This window comes from Podarcis erhardii, assembly GCF_964252035.2.
Source record: "Podarcis erhardii genome assembly, chromosome: 3".
Taxonomy (NCBI): domain Eukaryota; kingdom Metazoa; phylum Chordata; class Lepidosauria; order Squamata; family Lacertidae; genus Podarcis; species Podarcis erhardii.
In genome coordinates, this window is record NC_138507.1 from 36,996,242 (window position 1) to 37,015,712 (window position 19,471).

Sequence of the window (19,471 nt, forward strand, 5' to 3'; positions counted from 1 at the left end):
GAATCCTCTGATTTTTGCAGTCAGTTTTGGAGAAGTGACTTGTCCTTAATCATCAGGTGGCGGCACCACCTAGCTAGGTAGGAGGGCAGGTCTCAGAGATGTTGACTCCCCTCTGCCTTCCTCAATAACTATTCTATATTCATCATTATTGAGTACTCTGGAAAATTTATTCAGGATAATAAACTCCATATATTCAGTAATCCAAATATAATTCCAAAGAAAGTAACCTAATATAAATTAATTGCATTCTGCATTTTTATGGCACTCTCACAAACCACTATGTATCAGGAGAATGCAGGAGAATGTCAATTGCTTGCACAACAAGAAAGAACGCACAGAGACTGATCCCCATTGAAGTGTAGACTTTTTACATGTTCAGTTTTACTGCGCAAACCTAAGTCTGGGTATTGTTATGTTTTTAATGTTTTGGGGGGAGCTGCCCAGAGTGGCTGGGGCAACCCAGTCAGATGGGCAGCATATAAATAATAAAATTGTTGTTGTTGTTTGTTGCTGTTGTTGTTAGAAGTTAGCTCCAGTCTTGTTGAAAAGTAAAATCCAAGTTGTGTTGGAACAAATGGCCCAAACAGATGCAATGCGGGATATCTGTGATTGAATCTTCTAATATGTTGTCTTTACTTCAGCATAGCCGAAAGACTGCCAATTTGACCAGAAAGCAATGCTGGGAGTGGTGTTAGGGCTTCCACCCAAATGCACTTTCTCTGCCCTAAACCACCCCACAATGCTGTATTGTGAAAGTAGAAGATAGAGGAAATCAACATCAAAATGAGGTGACCCTCATCCAGCTGCCTAAGACAGATGTGAGCTTTATTAATTTGCTCAACATACTTCTAATTTGATATGCTGGGACAGAAATGTCCTTCCAAAGTATCCAGACCAGCACAATATTTATTTTTGGTTCTAGGATAAGTTACAGGCATCACTCCTGATGAAGATTTTCTCAAACTCGATTGGACAACTTAATAAAAATTCATTTATTCTTTACACCTGTTTGAGGATCACCTCCTTTTTTCTTTTATTTGCCTTTTGAAAACAAGAGGCTTGGTGCTAGTATCTGCATTTCTCCACATGGGTCTAACAGGAGGTTTGGGAGTAGATGTAGATCATGGAAATGGTTTTGAAGAGAGGAATAACCCTCCTACCCCAGTACTCTTTCCCTGATCAAATTAGCAGCCCTCACAGCTGCCTCAAAGTGGGGATGGCAGCCAGGAGATCTGATCAGAGACCTTCCTGTTGCGTCTGTTTCGACCCTAAAGCCAAAACTTGATGTGACACTGATCATGCTGTTGTCATTTGGTGATTATCATAGCATCTTAAGCAGTTATGCCTGTGCAAATGTTAAATACAGAGCCATTTAGCAGTGTAATGGATTGCTTTCTCGCAGCACTGAATACATTGTTGCACAGTCCTTTGATGGATGTTTTGAACTAAATGTAGCAGTTGATAGTCAAAAAAATTGGCAGATTTAGGGTATTCCACAGAGATGAAGGAGCTTTCAAATATAGCCATTCATATCCTTCTCAGTCTGTCACTGAGCACTTCAATCAACGGGTTGTGGGTTTGTTTCCTTGCTCCAGCTGTAGCTCTTTTTTTCGTCTTCTTTTGGTGTAGCGTGAAGGATCATAAAGGATCATAAAAGAATTGCAAACATCCAGTCAGAATCCTTCTCAGGTGGCAGGGGAAAGGAATTCACTGCTCAGCATATCTTGATCAGTTAAAGACTGCTATGTGACTTATTTTCCATCATGATCTTCAAGAACAATCTTTTGAATGCATTGAGTTTACAAGTCCACTCCACTCCACAAGCACATGTAGAAAGTCAACTTCACAAATGTGGGAATTTCTTATCTTGAAGACACCCCCCAAGATAGAGCCTCAATACTTTCTAGAAGCACATTCTTTAAACTTGGTGTTAAACTAGGCACTCCTAGTTGGAAACAGCATTTTAGTATTATGTAGCTCAATTGATACTTGATTTATGGCTGTGGCTTATTCTCTTTAGTGTTGTTATCCATGTCATGCACTTAAATTATTTTATAATTCTAATTAATATGTGATTAGTCTAAATCAGTGTTTCCCAAATTTACCTCTCCAGCTTGTTTTGGACTTCAACTCCCATTATCCTTAGTTAGCAGAGCCAGTGGTCAGGGATAATGGGAACTGCAGTTCAAAAACAGTTGGAGATCCAAGTTTGGGAAACACCGGTCTAAATCTTGCACCTACCCATTTCAGCTACATTTCTACCTTGTGTTGCAGAGGAATAAAACAGGGCTTCATAATGCAAAGACCTCATGTCATTGGCTTTGTTGGAGACTCTTAAGGATATGGGGAAAGAATCATGCTTACTATTTTGTATTAATATTTAGTTGTTTTACTAGTATTAGTATGTTAATACCATGTTTGTGTTGGGACTGGTTCTGAGAACTATAAGCAAGTGTCTGAGATTTTTGTAGGAAGTTGTCTTATACCAAATCAAGTTGATGGTCCATTCAGCTCAGCATAGTCTACTCAGGGTTTCCCCAAATTTGGGTCTCCAGCTGTTTTTGGACTACAATTCCCATCATCCCTGACCACTGGGGTCATGGGAGTTGTACTCCAAAAACCCAAGTTTGGGAAACCCTGGACTACATTGAGGGGCAGCAGCTTCCTATGGTTCATAGCAGGGGTCTTTCCCAGGTACACCAAGTGATTCTGCAGTTTGAACCGGGGATGTGGAAGGCAGATGCTGTACCATTGAGCTACAGCCCTTCTTCCTTCCCTTGTGGCACAGGAGACTAACATCACGGACAGCCCAATTCCACCTTATGTGTGTTTTCTCAGAAGTAAGCCCCCTTTAGTTCAGTGGGACTTCCACCTGAGTAAAGATTTATGACATCACTCTGCAACTTGATAGTGACCAGTGTTCAATACCAGCAGCATTTTTAAAAAACAAACAAACAAACAAAGTGATTATGCTCAGGAGCATCATTCAGTTGTTCCTGCAGCAGAAACCAGGAATGAGAAATGAGTGCAGCATGCCACAGCAGGCTGGGAAAGCAGGCCACAGATCTACTGAGCAAGCACCTTTCAGAAGTTTGGCATTAAGAGAGCAGGGACCCAAACAGGTGAGCATCTAAATACAAAACTCTGTTGGAGAAGAGTTATGCTCACAACAGTAAGGCCCCCTTCTGCAGATCTTTCCCTCGCTGCACCCCAGCCTTTTCTTGATATGATAAGCTTAGAGATGTTCATTTTTGCTTTTAGCAGTGCTTTTGCTGAATGGTTTGTTTTGCTCTTGTTTTCGATCCGAATTGCCGAGGCATCAACAAGTTTTTCTGGTGGTGCCTGCTTCAGTTTATGTTGCCTCATACAAATCCTATATCAGCTCGGCCAAGCTCTGAATTGCTCCAAAGCACCCTGATTTGGCTCAGGATTCACTGAAACTGCTGTGCACTCCTACTTCATATGCCATGGAAGTATGGAGTGCCCAGGCTAAGGGGAGAAGAAAGATCCTGTGTACAGAAAGTCTTTGATAAAGTATATGGAAATGAAATACATTGTCCTTTCTGTCCTCAGTATTTTTGCATATGCCTATTTATTGCTTATTCTGCACCCCAACTGTCCAAGGCTACATGTAAAAGATTAGTGGCTTGCCCACGCTGCCAAAGTTTATAGTGACCCTATGTAGCATTTTTTAATATCCCTGTCATTTAAGGAAAAATTAACAGCAGCAGCAGCCTTTCACCAATCATTGGCAAACACACAATTTTTTATTTCCAGGAAGAGTTTTTGACGTTTCTATTTTAGGCCTATGGCAATAAGTACTTTAATAAGGCAGCACATGACTAGAGGCCATGGTACACGTTGGGAGAAAATCACCAAAAAACCCTTCATCACCTATAATCTATAGATTAAAAGCAAGAGTGGGTAGACTTCAGGCTTGAAGGATCTACCCTGGACCGTATCCAATGAAGCAGTTCCATTAGCGCAAGGATTTTAATTTGTGCAACAGAACTCCCCCTTCCTTTGGTCTCCTTCCATGCCCCCTCCCCAAATCTGTGCCAAAGGGTTGGGAGGAACCTGGAATAGATCTAGAGAGTACACATGATAGCATGCAGGGAGAAGAGACGGATAGGAAGTTCCATTGTGCAGCCAGAAGTCCTTGCACTAGTGGAACTATTTCGTTGGATACCAGCCCTTCTTTTTCTTTCATAAAACCCTGAAATCTACCAAATGGAGCCAGGGGCAAAATAGTGTTAGAGGCAACTCAGAATCAAGGAAAAGAGTGCTTCCAAGCACATGCTTATCCCCGTCCAGTTCAGGACAGAACTCTCGATCTAGTCACACAGAAGCACCCTTCTGGTTTTCCCACCCTTCTGCTCTTTTCATCTCAGCAACTTTTTTGTTCTTCTTATTGTTAAGCAGCTGAGAGTCAGAAGCCCTGCTGATCTGCACCAAATCACTCAGTGATCTAATGGTACATCACCATCTGCCTTCTACCCACCCCTGGATTAAAACATCTGAAATGTCCCTAAATTCAAAGGTGAATTTGCAGAGGAGATAAAATATAGATTCTCAACTCAGCGTGTTCTCAGTAAGGTGTGCTTTTTAAAGCATCGAAACAGTGCAATCCTCAAGACAATGGCACTGCTTTGGTTTGAGGGATTTAGTCAAAACAGCTTAACATCACAACCCTATCCATGCCTATTCAGAAGCATAGTTGTGCATTATCTATGTAGCATTGATAATTATATTATATTATATTATTCTATGTAGACTGCCTAGATTTCTTGTGAATATAAGTGAATATAAGATTGCAGTCTAAGGCACAAATTCCATACTGTACACTAATAGCTTAAACCCCATTGAGTGGAATTCAATGTAAGGGACATGCACATAGAGGGAATGAGATCCACTCATGCAGTGGGACTTTCCCCCCTCTCCTACCCAGAGCCGTAGCTCTTGCGTCCTTGGCAGAACCTTCCAGATTGCGCCCCCTAGGCATGGACAAAATAGCTCTTATTTCTGCCTCTCCTCCAACCCACCCCCCATTCAATTCTCCCCCTATTTAAAACCATTTCTTATGAGGCAATAATCGATATATTTACAGTGGTACCTCGGGTTACATACGCTTCAGGTTACATACACTTCAGGTTACAGACTCCACTAACCCAGAAATATTGCCTCAGGTTAAGAACTTTGCTTCAGGATGAGAACAGAAATTGTGTTCCAGCGGCACGGCGGCAGCTGGAGGACCCATTAGCTAAAGTGGTGCTTCAGGTTAAGAACAGTTTCAGGTTAAGAACGGACCTCCAGAATGAATTAAGTACTTAACCCGAGGTACCACTGTATATTTAGGGACATATTTTTCAGCCAATTTTTTTTTGGGGGGGGCATCGCCTGCACCCCTGGTGGGGGTCCACCTCACAATTCCCTAGCTATGGCCTTGCTCCTCCCCATGTACCCCCTAAGCCTGTTCTGAGGGGGGTCCCCATAACCCCCATAGCAGATTTAAGGGGCACGCAGTGCATGTGGAGAAGAAGGGAGAAGTCCCATTTAATGAGTGGACAGTTCTGCACACACAACAGCTTAGTTTAATCACACCCATTGTCTTTAGTAGGATGCCAGTAGTGTGTACAGGACTGCAGCCTTAATGTGAATTAGATATCCCGTAACTTTAGCGTCTTTGTAGATTCATAGCCTTGGGTCCTAATTTTTCATTCCATTAATGGTAGGAGCTTCCATTCACAAAAGGAGACAACTGTCTCCGCACCTCTGTTCTGGCCAGTTTAAGCTATAGTCTCCCAGTTCAAACACTGCAGGAGACCATGGCTTAAAGAACCAGGAAATAGCTGAAGCCAAATGCATGAAGGGACAAGAGAAAGGGAAAGTCAAGGAAATATAGTAACACAACTCACTTCCAGTCCAGCAAACCATTTGTTTATTGGCCCAAGATGTCTGAATCCTGATATCTCCTGTGGAGCACAAATGTGCTTTTTGTGTGTGACCTTGGTGTCATAATTGCTGGGATCCACAGTTTGGCACCAGTGGGTCTCAGTATCTGTCATCGGCCTCATAATGTCTTTGAAGCAGGCAAAATGTATATAGTTTATCTCTGGAATGAATGAAGATAGAAAAATGGCCAAATTATAGTTCAGATTGTGCTCTCCCCCTACAGCGTCAATCACTTCCTTTCCAGTGTTCCATGTCAATACTAAATCCACACCTCATGAATTTTACACAAGTCCAGGGGGAAATATCTACCTATTTAATACAGAATAGAAGGCAGCAAAGCTGGTATGAAGATCTTGTTTGGCTGTCCAGGCATTATAACTGAGCTACTGCAATACATAGCATATGCTCATTACTTTAGTGTTACTGTGATAAATCCTATGGAGTTGAGTTTCTTTTCCTAAGGTTTATTTCCTGAGCAGCTTCAAATCTCATTGGGTTAAAATTTGGTTTCTAGCCCAGATACACATTTGTTTTGCAAAAATAATATTTAAATGGGATTAATTTTTGATTTAGAGATCAGGAAGAGAAAATCTCAGGGCTTTTTGTTTTTGTTTTATTGGCAAACGTACACATCCAGAGGGTGTTTAGTTACATTAACCAAAATGCTGAAATCCTCCTATGTACTTGAGAAGGGAAAATATAATTGCTAATCTGTCTGATTTCAACTGCAGTCTGTAATCCAAACTGTACAGACTCAATGGGTATTTGAATGGCAGAATATTTATATCCATATTCTCGTATTTGTTCATTTCATATATTCAGTATTTCCCCCCTTGTTTAAATGAAGCATAAGAAAGATGCTAATCAAATGAGTCACTTGGGAGTTTAAAATGCATTGATATGAACTTTTCAGAGAAAATGTTATTAGCTGCTGTGGCCTGAAGGAGGAATATGAAGATTCCCCTTACACAAATTCCCTTGCAACTGGTTGTGAGATTCAACTCAATGACCATGATTCAACATAGAGTTAGGCCTGTTTGAGTTTATTGATTTCAGTGGGCTTCAGCACACCCTAAGCACACTCTTCACTGAACTGTGTACCAAGGATGGGGAAGCTGTGGCCATCTAGGTGTTGCTGGACTACCAACTCCCATCATCCCTGACTATAGGTCATACTGACTGGGGCTGATGGGAGTTGAAGTCCCATAAAGTCTGGAGGATCAGAGGACCTCCCCCATCCCTGCACTAACCTATAGCAATGGAGTGCGCTGGAAGAGTAAAGGAGGTGAAATGACTGAGGTTGTGAATCTGTTTCCAATATTCTGACTAGCTGAATTCTAGTAAGGAGAACAAAGGTTCTCTTTCTGACTAAAGGAGTGAAGTAAGAGTACCATTCTGAGGCAAGATTCCTGGCCTGCCCTTTCCAAAGACAGATTGAAAGAAAGCACTTTTCTCAACAAGGCAGATCCTGCGTCTTCCTTCCATGTTTACACATAGCATCTGGCCAAGTGGTGTTTGATGTGAAAATCAAAGATGGCATAATTGTTTTTCTAAATGTGGTGTTAAGGAGAAATATTCTGTGGTCAGTCTTCCTGTGCATAAATTTCCATAACTATCTGACAATAGTGGAAGTTTTCTGCACCATCCTGCATCACTAAAGTAAGCCCATAGCACATAAGAGTAGGCTTTATATCCTGTAAGCACACTGGTGTGCAATTACTCAGTTAATTAGTAACTGGAATCAGGAGTCACCAATGTGAGTAAGGGAATAACAATCCACTCAGTAATAAACAAATCCTTTTTTTCTTATATTGGCAAGGATTCATCAGAGGAGAATAATGTGGTAATTGGTGTACATTATGTGATAAATGCATTGCTACATGAATAGTATTTTACAGTAGTACCCTGGCACACTCTCAGTAATCATTATTTTTAATTATACAAAATAGCACTGCAGTTAATATGACATTTGCAGCATATATTTCAACAAGACTTAAGACTCATGCATGGGCATGCTATCTACAAAATGTGGCTGCAAGTGCATCGTGTGCGGCCTGATCATAACTCTGTGATCAATTTTGGCACTGCCATCTTTGTGCGTGATTCTTGCTGCATAAAGATGCTCAAAGGTAACATTTTAAAGCACCAGGTCTCATCTCAATCTAAAATGTGGGTCCTGAATGGGGCTGAATTATTGTTTCAAGTGCAGACTTAGCCCAACAGGGGAGTGCATAACCAGCATGTAAACTCAAATAAATAAAAATTAAAAGTAACATTTGACAAAAGGATGGAGCTGAATGAGCACTCCAGTACTGGGGATTTGGAGAAGGGGAATGCTCAGTCACCGAGGAACCGAAGAATTAAGTATGCTCATGCTCAGAATCTTATTTATTTTGTCATAGTATGTAAACTCTGGCTTTCAGGGCATTGCATATTTTTACTCTTCTGTTTATTAATAATTTTACTGTATTGCTTTGTTGTTGGCTTGTGATAACACAGGCTGTCAAATTGCTAATGAATAGACCAGAAATAGGAGTAGGATGAACAACCTTGAGGAATGCAGTGTTTTCTCATGCACAATATACAGTACATCCAGTGCTAGGTGACTGCAATATCTCCAAAAGAGAAGGTTAATCTCAAAAGAAGATGCTGTGATTATGTACGATGAATGGGAAATAACTTGGCATTCATTTTGCTAAAACCTCATCATATAGATAGGCAGTCCTGAGACTCAAAGTCCTCATAAACAGGGATCATTTTCAAATATTCATATATTTGAATATATTATCGGACATAAGGAAATACATTTATAGGCCATCTTCTGCCTCTAAGGTAGTTCACAACAATAAAAACGCAATCCTGAAACAATTAAAATTGTATCAGGATGATGCTAGAGTCACAGAAGTCGCCCTAGCTGAGAATTGTATTGCACCATTCTGAAACTGGTCAACCTGGGCAAATAAATTTAGCTAAAGCATTTTTAATTTTTAACTTGACATAGAACCAGCAAGTAATATTGGTAGGTGTGCCACTTTATAACTATTACACAAAAACACACACACCTTGCTTTATAATATAACCTTATAACAAAAGAAGGAATAATTAGGAAAACATTCCCAATAGGAAACAGGATATTGTCCTCTTTATCAATAACTTAATTGGTTCCAAGGCTAAATCCTAGGTCCGAATAAGCAAGCAGAGTTGCCCTGATAAAAGGGTGAGACACATGCATGTTGTTACATCTTTGTACAGCAAATATGTGTTCAGCAAATACAGCATCCTGTGTGATGCTCTGCAATGAGACCAATATGACATACTGCTGTGGCAGGCTGTTCCCCATAAACCAACAAGGGGCATTCCTTCAGGGCAGCAGCTCTGCCTCTCTTGTAAAAGCTGATGGCTCCAGCTGGGAGCATTGAGTATTTGCTGCTGCTTTTGTGGTTTGAGGTCAGAGTTACAAGCCTGAGCCAGTGACTCAATAGAGGAACCTCAGGGAAGTTCAAAGAACAAAAGGAAGCATGATTGGATAGGTTTTTTGGGGGAAAATAGGAAGGAGGACAAGTCTGGTACCATTATTGTGGCCAGATATCTTGAAAGTTTCAAACATACTGTGGTGACAGCTAAATAACCATCCCTAAGAAAGAAATTGTGCCTTCTTCAAATCAAACAGAATTCAAGTGCTGTGGCATTAAAATAATTTAATTTTGACACAGTTTATTTAGGATATATATGAATAGGTAAAGGTAAAGGTACCCCTGCCCATACGGGCCAGTCGTGTCCGACTCTGGGGTTGCGTGCTCATCTCGCTCTAGAGGCCGTGAGCCGACGCCGTCCTAGGACACTTCCGGGTCACATGGCCAGCGTGACAAGCTGCATCTGGCGAGCCAGCACCAGCGCAGCACATGGAAACGCCGTTTCCTTCCCGCTATAAAGCGGTACCTATTTATCTACTTGCACTTAGGGGTGCTTTCGAACTGCTAGGTGGGCAGGAGCTGGGACCAAATGACGGGAGCTCACCCCGCCTCTGGGATTTGAACCGCCGACCATACGATCGGCAAGTCCTAGGCACTGAGGTTTTACCCACAGTGCCACCCGTGTCCCTCATATATATGAATAGCAAACCTTTAAAGTTAACTGCTTTCTAATTCATAGCTTTCCCCAAGGAATTTAAAATTAAACTTTTGTGGTGCTACTGAGAATTCTCCATGGTAGAATGCCACTCACCACACAGAATACATTCCCCAAGATTCCATTTAAGGAATATAAACAGATTAAAACATGAGCCCCAGAAGTACCAATATACAGTTGCATTATCTTGACTCAGACAGGGGCATGGAGGGGCAATTCCTAACTCACTGAGTGTTTGAGACCCCATGGCTATCCTCACCTGGTTTAGCCAGCCAGTCAAAGCTGTTCCCAGGGTGTTGCTGCTGTCTCATGCTGACAGGTTCTAGGAGCCACAGGTGAGAGCTGAGTGCAGGGTGGGGACCAAAGATTGACAAACTACCCCAGAAGGAGCACGACATGTCCCCCGCCAGAGGTATGACCCCCCTCCCCTAACATCCCATATACCCCTCTAAATAAATACACAGGAATATACTCCCCATACACAAATGTATGTTGTGAACAATGAAGCTGTGGAATAAATTTAACTAGTCACATTATTATGCAGCCTTGATTTATTATCCTTATTCTGTCAATTCTCTGCTATAACCTTCTGCAAGTTTTCATGACTGCTGTTTCATTTTCATTTTTTTGAAAAGCCAGACCTGCCAATAAGATTTTGTTACCCTTCTCCAAGTGTGGAGCTCAAAACCATATTCATGAGAGATGAACTTTTGACAATATTGAACCCTGCTCTGTGTCAGTCTTAACATCAGGCATTCCCATAAGGCAAATAAGGAAAGCATGTCAGTAAGATACTCAGGAGACAGTTTGCAAAAATCATGGTGTTTGGCTTAGATCCAAAGTAGAGCAAGTTTTGGATCCAAAGTAGAGCAAGTTTTAGTCCACTCAGTCAATTGGTTTTATTCTCTCCCCTTCTGTAAACAACATAGGGATGCTGGTATTGCCATTTGTTCATCAGTCTTGGGTGTCATCTACACTGAGTTGCAAAGCATTTCACATGGGAATCTTTCCCACCTGTACTTGGAAATGTCAATTACTGAACGTGACTCCAGAGGCAAACTAGGTCACCCATGCGTTAATATCTTCAAATGAAGTCCCTGTAGATAGCAAAAAAGAGATGGAGTAAGCCCATGAAGTATAATGGACACAACTTTTAAAACATGTACATTCAAATCATAAACCAATAAGATGGAATAAATTTTGGAGGGTATGTGTGCAGGGAGATAATTTAAGTTCTTATCCACCCAAGGTACTGACCTGGATTTCTTTGCTGCAGTTGTCCTTGGGTGGTCTGTTAATGCCTGAGCACTTTGCCTAAGGAGAGACATGAGCAGGTTTCCATGTCTCTGCAAAGGCAGCTCCTGATGCCACAGTTGCCCAAATCGGAGTTGTGGCATGGCAGTGGCCAGCCCAGTCCACAGACACCTCACTTCACCCAGGATGGGCCATAACCTCTCCACACACATGCATCATTCCACACACTGCAGGAAGGGGTAAGTTCTGCTTGTATTCATTCCCCATGCTCACTAATACCTTCAACGCTTATTTAAGGCCTCACTCCCTCCATTGCATTGTCCAGTTGCAATGCAATGGCTTGAGAGTACAAACAGAAATGCCCATGGGTCAATTCACAGTTCAGTATGAGCTCAATAGGTGGACTTAGCCAAATCTCTTTGAATCAGCCATGCATGTTAATACCGGCCCACTTTTTGGGAAATTACTGACACAATGGTGTATAAATATTCAATATTTGCTTTCCTTTCTGAATCCCATGGGTCAAAATTGCACTTCTGTGTTTGGTAGAGCAGCACACATGGTAGAGCAGTTCTTCATAGTAAATAAATATAAATGGCACATCCTTCACATTTCAGCTAGCTTAGGTCCAATGTGCAGCTTTCCTTTGCAGTATGCTTGCTTGCTTGCTTGCTTGCTGCAAAGCCATTTCCCCAAGGCTGGCTTTCATGTTTCAGCTGAAGCATGTTGAAGTTCCATAATCTGCACTACATTGTTGCCTTGATTTCATGAGTATTTCCCATGCTACAACCACACCTCCATCAAGGCCTCTGATGCTGGCATTGGAAGTAACTGCATGGCATTCTAGACAACTAGGTAGAGTGGTTCTGATGACATGAGGCATGGGAATCAGCCCCAGGAGAGGTGATTTTTCAAAGGCAGTCTGGCTGCAAAAGTAACTTGCAGAGTAGCTCAGATGAATGCAGTGTCCAAAGGGCTGCATTGTAAATTCTGTACAGTCAGTAGGGCTTCTCGGTCTCTTCTGTCCCTCTCTGCCATCAGACAAGCCAGCCTCAAACCTCAGGAAAATTGTAGTTGTGGAGTTCGAGTTAGCATATTGGAGAAGAAGGAGAAGAAAAAGAAAACAGAAGTCTACAACATGCAGGCAAAACTTTGTGTTTGCCCAATGGGGCTTTGGGGGTTAGGGGCAAAGAGTCTTACATTATCTAAGCCTAATGGGTGTGTGAACCAATTTACCTGTTCTTAGAAGGCCGAGAAAATCTCACTCTGCTCTCCAGCTTGTAGTGTTTCTGCAAACCTAGGAGTTGGATACAAGTGGTGTAATTTAGAAACAAACTGAGGGTTGTGACAAGGTATGGTGGCAATCAAGCGAGTCAGTCCAGCTGCACTAATCAACTCCGGGAAATGGTAGCTTTCATGAGACCCACCTCTCAGGCAGCTGCCCTATCCTTTCCATGGCCAGTTCACCCCTGAGTGTATTGAACGTCTCTGAGAATGGATAATAACACTGCCTTTATGTGTTAAGCCACGTCAGTTTCCCTTAAGCTCCCATCTTCTTTAATATTTAATCACCCCTGATAAATGTATTTCATTTGGGCTTTAACAGCGTGTCACAACAAGACAAGATTCAGAGGGATGAATAAATTGAGTAGGTGAGGTTAATCAGTAGCAGGTAGATTCCAGTATATGAGTGTGTGTGTGCGTGTGTGTATGGAAATTAGACAATATATACCAATTATATATGTCTGTGTGAATTACAACATAAATACTAATTTTTCACACACACACAATTTAAAGGAAAATAGTCCTGGAGTTTTTAGGCGTTTGTGAGTTTGAAGGCTACAGCTGGCCTGGACAGGGTACCGAAGGAGATCCTGAATAGCGCAGTTTGGGGGACTCTCTTCACCCCCGCCCCCGTCTTTTGCTTTGTTTATGACTCGGCTCCGAAGCCATTTGTAGTGCCAACTATTGAGCTCGCGGGGTGTGGAAGGCAAGTGGCGCCTGGTGGGATAGGAAGGCGCGCGCTTCGGAGCACAAATGGCCGGGGCTCCAGAGTCCGCGCTCGCAGTCATCGCCGCGAACAGACGTGGGAAAGCCAGAACAGGAGGGCTGGTTCAAAGGGAGTTGAGAGGAGGAGGAATTTGAAGGTGAAAGCGCTCTTCCCCTCCCTCTCCTTCTCTCGCCACCTCCTCCTCCCCCTTGTTTTTAAGTGCCTTGGGGATGGAATTCACAGCACTCGCTGTTGCTGGCAGGAGACTTCCTGGCATCCGTGCACAGATAGCTTAGGCAATACATGAATCCCTGCATACGAAGCCTGGTTCTGGAAACCGGGGGGAGGGGGCGAGAGAGCTTGTGCGAAGGCATGTGAGGGGGAAGGAAACGACACCCGCCTGTTCCAATTCGCAAAACACTAAATGCGTGAAAACTGGTTTGAGTCCGAAGAAGCCGAGCAGTTCTCCTTGAGGAGAGACCCCGTAACCCCTTTGATTCAGATGGAAAAACAAGGCGATTCTCTCTTCCCACCCACCACCCACCCCTACTCCCGCCTTGCTCTTTTTCTCCGCACAAGGAAAACGCGGGTTGATACCATTTTATTGTTCTACCGGGGAGGAATAGAGAAGAAGCTTTTGTGCTTTTTAAATTGCTAATCAAATCAAGGGTGGCGTTTTCTTTTTCTTTTTTTCTTGAGGCTCCCCCCCCCCTTTAAGAACACGGTGGTAGTGGATAAAGCCCCAGCAAACGATCTCTTCGCGCTTGTGTGTCCCGTGTCCCCCCCCTCCCCTCCTCCGCCACACACCCACCAGCACCATGGAAAGGAAAAGGAGGGAGGGAAGCAGGGAGAGTTGGACGGAGGGATGTCTGGAGGGCGAACTGGTGTCTCTTGAACGATGCGCTGCCCTGCTGAAATCCACCCCTGCGCTGGAGCTCAGGCGAAAAAGGGAAGAGTTGGAGAAGGAATCAGCCGCTGCCGCCCGTTTCCAGGGTGAAATCCGCAAGGCTGAGCTTTAAAACCCACAAGGAGAACAAAATAGCTACACCACCTACGAAATCCTAGCCAGAATAAAAGAAGACTCAGAATTGGCCAATCTAACCAGTGTTAATCAGACAGATATTACAGAGCCATCTGCATTTAAATTACACACACGCACGCACGCACGGAAGAGAGGGAGCGAGGTAATAGCTTCACAAAAACGTGGCAGAGCTGGTATGAAAGACGGGGGTGGGGGAACCACAAGGGTCTTTTGTTTTATTTCCCCCCGCTATGAGTTTTCGCAGTGATCTGAGCAGTTGGGAAAGCGGCGGGCAGCGGGGAAGGCTTCCGCTTCTACGGCGAGCCGAGAGAGCTCTTACAGAGCCCTTTCAGCACCAAGAGCTATGGACAGCTCACTGCGCGCCGCCGAGCTGCCTGCTTGCCTTCTGTCCTCCTCCCTCGCCGCCTCTCTCGCCCCCCTCCCCGCATTACTGTACAGCTGGAGATGCATCTAAATTAAGTCCTATTCAACAACAAGTAGATCTCTTCTGTCCGGGAACCACACTAGACTCTGCTCTCAATTAAACTGCATTTTCTCTTCAAGGAATTGACCGTCAGCCGTAATTATCCCGATTTTCTTTCTCTCTCTCTTTCTCTCTCCCTCCCTCTTTCTCTGTCTCCCTCCCTCTCTCTTCTTGCAGGAACGACTCTTTGGGAACCTGGTCCACCCAGGGATGTAAAACTGTGCTTACCGATGCATCCCATACGAAATGCTTATGTGATCGTCTCTCTACCTTCGCCATTTTGGCTCAGCAACCTAGAGAAATAGTAAGTAACAAAGGACGGGGAAAAGAAGAAGAAAAAAGCCCTGAGTTTAATGCAATGACTGGGAGGGTTTTTGGTGTGTTTTTTTTATGTGTCCAGCATTAACTCAGATGAGAAATTGTATCAGCGTTGCAGGTCTGGAAAAGACTGGCTTTTCTCTTATCTATTAGCAGTTCTTAGTTTTTGGGAACGAATTGCTGGTTTTGCCTTATAACTAAATGCTAGTCAGTTTCAAGTGCTGAGGTACTCCTGTTTTCTTAGAGAAAACTTGGTAACTGTAATGTAATGTATTACAGTCCTGGGTTTTCTTTTTTTTAAAAAAAAAGAAGGGGAAAAAGAATATACAAGGTTTTTTTTATTGTTGCTTGTAGAAGCAGGAACCTAGCTACACTAGTTAAACAGATTGCAGTTCTGCATTGGGCATTACAAGGAATCTATGCTGTCTGTTGATATCTTGTAAAATAGACCCTCTAGTATGAATGCAATGATGAAGATCGAGAAATAGGAACTCAACTGTATTAATGCCTATAAAATAGGTTGGTTGGTGTTTTTTGTTTTTTGTTTTAAAGAGCAAGCACCTTGAAGCTTTAAGGGGAAAAGATTTTCAGTGTGTGGCCAAGGTTCTTCTCAGCAGTAAGCTAGAAGTATTTGGCAGAAATAAACTTTAAAACCTGGATAAGATATACAGTTTGCCTCACCTCGGTTACAAATTGTATCTTGATAAAATGCAATTTATCCTGGAGCCTTGAGGCTTTTCAGCAGCACACTGCTAAATCAAGCAGCAGATCACTGCAAACTTCCTGGTCTAATTGTTTTGAATCTGTACATTTTGAAACAAAACAAAACCAACAAAACCAGTGTAAATGCTTGTGTGTAGTGCAAAGGTGGGGTGTTGGAGGTAATTTCATAGCTCAAAAAAAATGGTTATTCTGCCTCAAGGTCATTTATACTTCAGCTCCTATAAATATTAAACATTAGAAGTGCTATTGTTTCAGAGGTCCAGCTCTTACAAATGATGCATACGTTTTGTTCTCTTTTTTTCTTAAATTGGTATTCTCTTAGCTGCTATGAGACAGAAAGAAAATGAATGCTGGCTTTAAGGCAAAGTTACTGTAGAGTTAGAAAGTTTGATCTTGTATTTTGGATAAGAAATTAGTTGGCATTACATTTGTCAGAATAAATCACACAATTTGTTTAGAACATTGCTATCCAAATACATCTGCCTTTCAAGGAGGAAAACCATTTTTACTTGTGTAGTTTTTTCCCCTCAAAGCAAAACCTAGAGAGCTTTTTAATGTCAGTTAATGTTATGGGTGGCCATCAGACTGTTGGCTTTCCCTATTCTCTCTTTTAAAAAAATTCTATGTATTTATTTTCATGAGATAAAATAGACTACTGAGGATATCATCAAAGACCAGTGGGGTTACTGTCTTGGTATTCTGTAAATACCCAGGCCTCAGATACTTTAGGAGCTAGGACAGAGGCTGAAGTAGAGAGACGTGGTTACTTGTTGGCAATGCTATTTAGATGATGTGGCTAATCACTACATCAGATATCCATCTCTCCTGTTTTGGTTTTGTGCTTTAGTTACTGGAACATGGTTTTATCTGATAGATGTTTGTTATGACCCACAGATCATGGAATCATCTGGTGCTCCCTCAGTAACCCTTATAGTAGGCAGTGGCCTTTCATGCTTGGCTTTGATCACCCTAGCAGTTGTCTATGCAGCACTATGGAGGTATGTAATTGAATCGTGTGGGTTTATAGAAATGTGCAATTATTCAGAACTGAGGGGTCATTGAAGAAGGGTTTCTATTAATCTAGGAAAAACAAGGTCGCTACTGCAGAAGAGTTGTAACGTATTAATAAGTCTGATTAGGTTGACACGGTTTCTGTTCAAGCTTGGCCTGGTGGTGATCAAATGCCCTATTTTCTCTTCCTATTCAGCATTAATGATATCTGCTATTATTATCACCATTTCTTCTCAACACTGGGGAGCCACATTCAGAGCTCCACCACCGTCAAGGGTTTCCCCTTTCAATTCACTGGAGAAGAGTGTGTGGACCTGCCATTTCAGTTGAGAATCCCACATATGGGATACATTAAGGACTTCATCTCCCTCATATGAACAGACCCAGGCCCTGTACTTGACATTTGAGACCCTTCTCAAGAGGTTTGGAGGGTGGCTGCACAAGAACAGGCCTTTTGTGTAGTAGCTCCCCATCTGTGGAATGCTCTCCCGAAAGAGGCTTGCCTGGTGCCATCTTTACATATCTTTAGGTACCAGGGGAAAGCATTCCTTTTTACCCAGGCCTTCAGCCATTAAATAATGCATGGCCTGTTGAAGGTGGTGAGGGAAGGATTGTTATTAAGTTTGTTTTGTTATTATGCTGTCTATTATGATGCTTTGTATTATGCTTTCATTATTATTCTCTGTAAAATATGTTTTAAACATTGTACATCACCCTGGGATCTTTTGATAAAGGGCAGTATATAAATAAAAAAAATAAATTGTAAATAAATAAGATGAAAAGAGCTCTGGGTTGAAGTGATAGCCCTTCATTGTAATCACACTTCTAATCAGTGATTTCTTTTTAAAATGAGAAGTTAGATGATATCTACTCCAGGATCCTGGCCTTATGACACAAATAAGTCCTGCTTTTGTTTGCTTTATCACTCACACTTTGGGTCTCAAAGGTTCCTCAGTAATTTCTGACCTGAGGCAACTTCACACATTCGATTTTGCCTTAACACAATGTTCCTTGAGTGTCCCCAGGTGAACATTAGCACAGTGAACGTCCCGCACAAACTGAGATTTCCTATAGTGATTTCCACATGCCCAGCTCTATTTGATGAGATCCAAGACATGCTCTGTGTGAGAGATGGGGAAATCTGTGGCCTTCCAGTTGTTGGATTCCAATTCCCATCCAAATCTCAGCACAGCCAATGGCCAGAGATTGTGGGAGCTGTCATCCAACAAAATCTGGATGGTCACACATTCCTTATCACAGCTCTTATGCGAACGCATCCTCATGGATCATCTTGAGGATTGACTGTGTGAGCTGCCCATACATCACATTCACAAATGAAAGCCATGGAGAAATTCCAACTGAAGCTGCTGCAGTTTAGAAGTAGGGGGGATGAATCTGTCTGTGAGTTGTAAAATGACAGTGAATTATGATTACAGCTCATCCTTTCCCAAGTGGACACTTCTTGAAATTATTATTTTTAAAATAGTTTTAAAAGAACATTGTAGTACTAACTGATGGTTTATCAGTACTATTTATTGCTACATGACACTGATGAAACAAATAAATGATTAAATCCACATAAAAACCATAGGTGAATACTCTCATAGTTACACATTTATCTAAATCAGAGCCTTCCAAACTTTTCATGCTTGTGACACACTTTTTAAGAAATGTATCGTTCTGTGACACTGTAGCAAACTGGAGGTTAAACTAACCCCTTTTCAGCCCCAGGAGGAGCGCTGGGAACATTTGCGTGATACACTTACACCCTGCAGTTGACACACTAATGTGTCGCGACACACAGTTTGGAAAGCTCTGATCTAAACGAACACAGTGAGCCTAGCAGCATCATGGTGGGGAAACTTGAGGGGTAATACATCACTGTCCTCACACCTAATTATTTGGCAGAGCTGGCCCGGTGCATTGTGGGATTACTTTTCTAGCACTTGATGGAGTCTAAAACTAGGGAAGCCTAGAGTTAGTATCAGTCTCTAAATGATAAACTTGGTGCTGTCTATAACCATGAATGTTACACCCAGCTGAGGTTGTTTGTTTCCAAAATGAGTGGAAATGTGACGCACCCCAGTCTTTACTAAAAGTAGTAATGCACAAACAGCAACAACAACAAAATGGAGCAAAGCCTGAATTATTTGAATCCTTGGATAGCATGTGGGATTCTTACCTACAGTGAGTTTTCTTTAGTACAGGGAAGGACATATATCTGAGGAGTCCACTTTGTTCTAAGGGCAGGATCCCAATAGGTGGCAGGTGTCTTATATGAAACTGAAAGAGAGATGTAACATTAAAGAGTGGAATGGCTCTCTCTCACACACTATTATTTATTTATGGATGAAAGTATGCTCAGGCTCTCACAACACTTTGATTAGAAACCAGGAGGAGTAACAATGGGCAGATAAAATTGCTTTGGAGAACAGATCTGCACCATGGGCTGCCAGGAGAACATCCCTGACTTAATGCAAAGCAAACCACTAGAAAACCCAACATATTTCTAGTTGATCCACAACCCAGTTGAGTAGAAGAATTTGGATTGCTATCACAGTCCGTAGAGATGTGCTTAAATATTCTCAGC

At 42.3% G+C, this 19,471-nt stretch overlaps 1 protein-coding gene across 5 annotated transcripts in view; it reads left to right on the forward strand.

Moving 5' to 3' along the window:
* ADGRB3 (adhesion G protein-coupled receptor B3) overlaps positions 1 to 19,471 on the forward strand; it is a 450,119-nt gene that overhangs the window by 327,577 nt on the left and 103,071 nt on the right. For all 5 annotated transcript variants that reach the window (XM_081856759.1, XM_081856756.1, XM_081856755.1 and 2 more), the window contains 2 exons: positions 15,007 to 15,133; positions 16,765 to 16,868. In XM_081856759.1, coding sequence (XP_081712885.1) covers positions 15,007 to 15,133; positions 16,765 to 16,868 — 231 coding nt within the window. The remainder of the gene's footprint in view (positions 1 to 15,006; positions 15,134 to 16,764; positions 16,869 to 19,471) is intronic.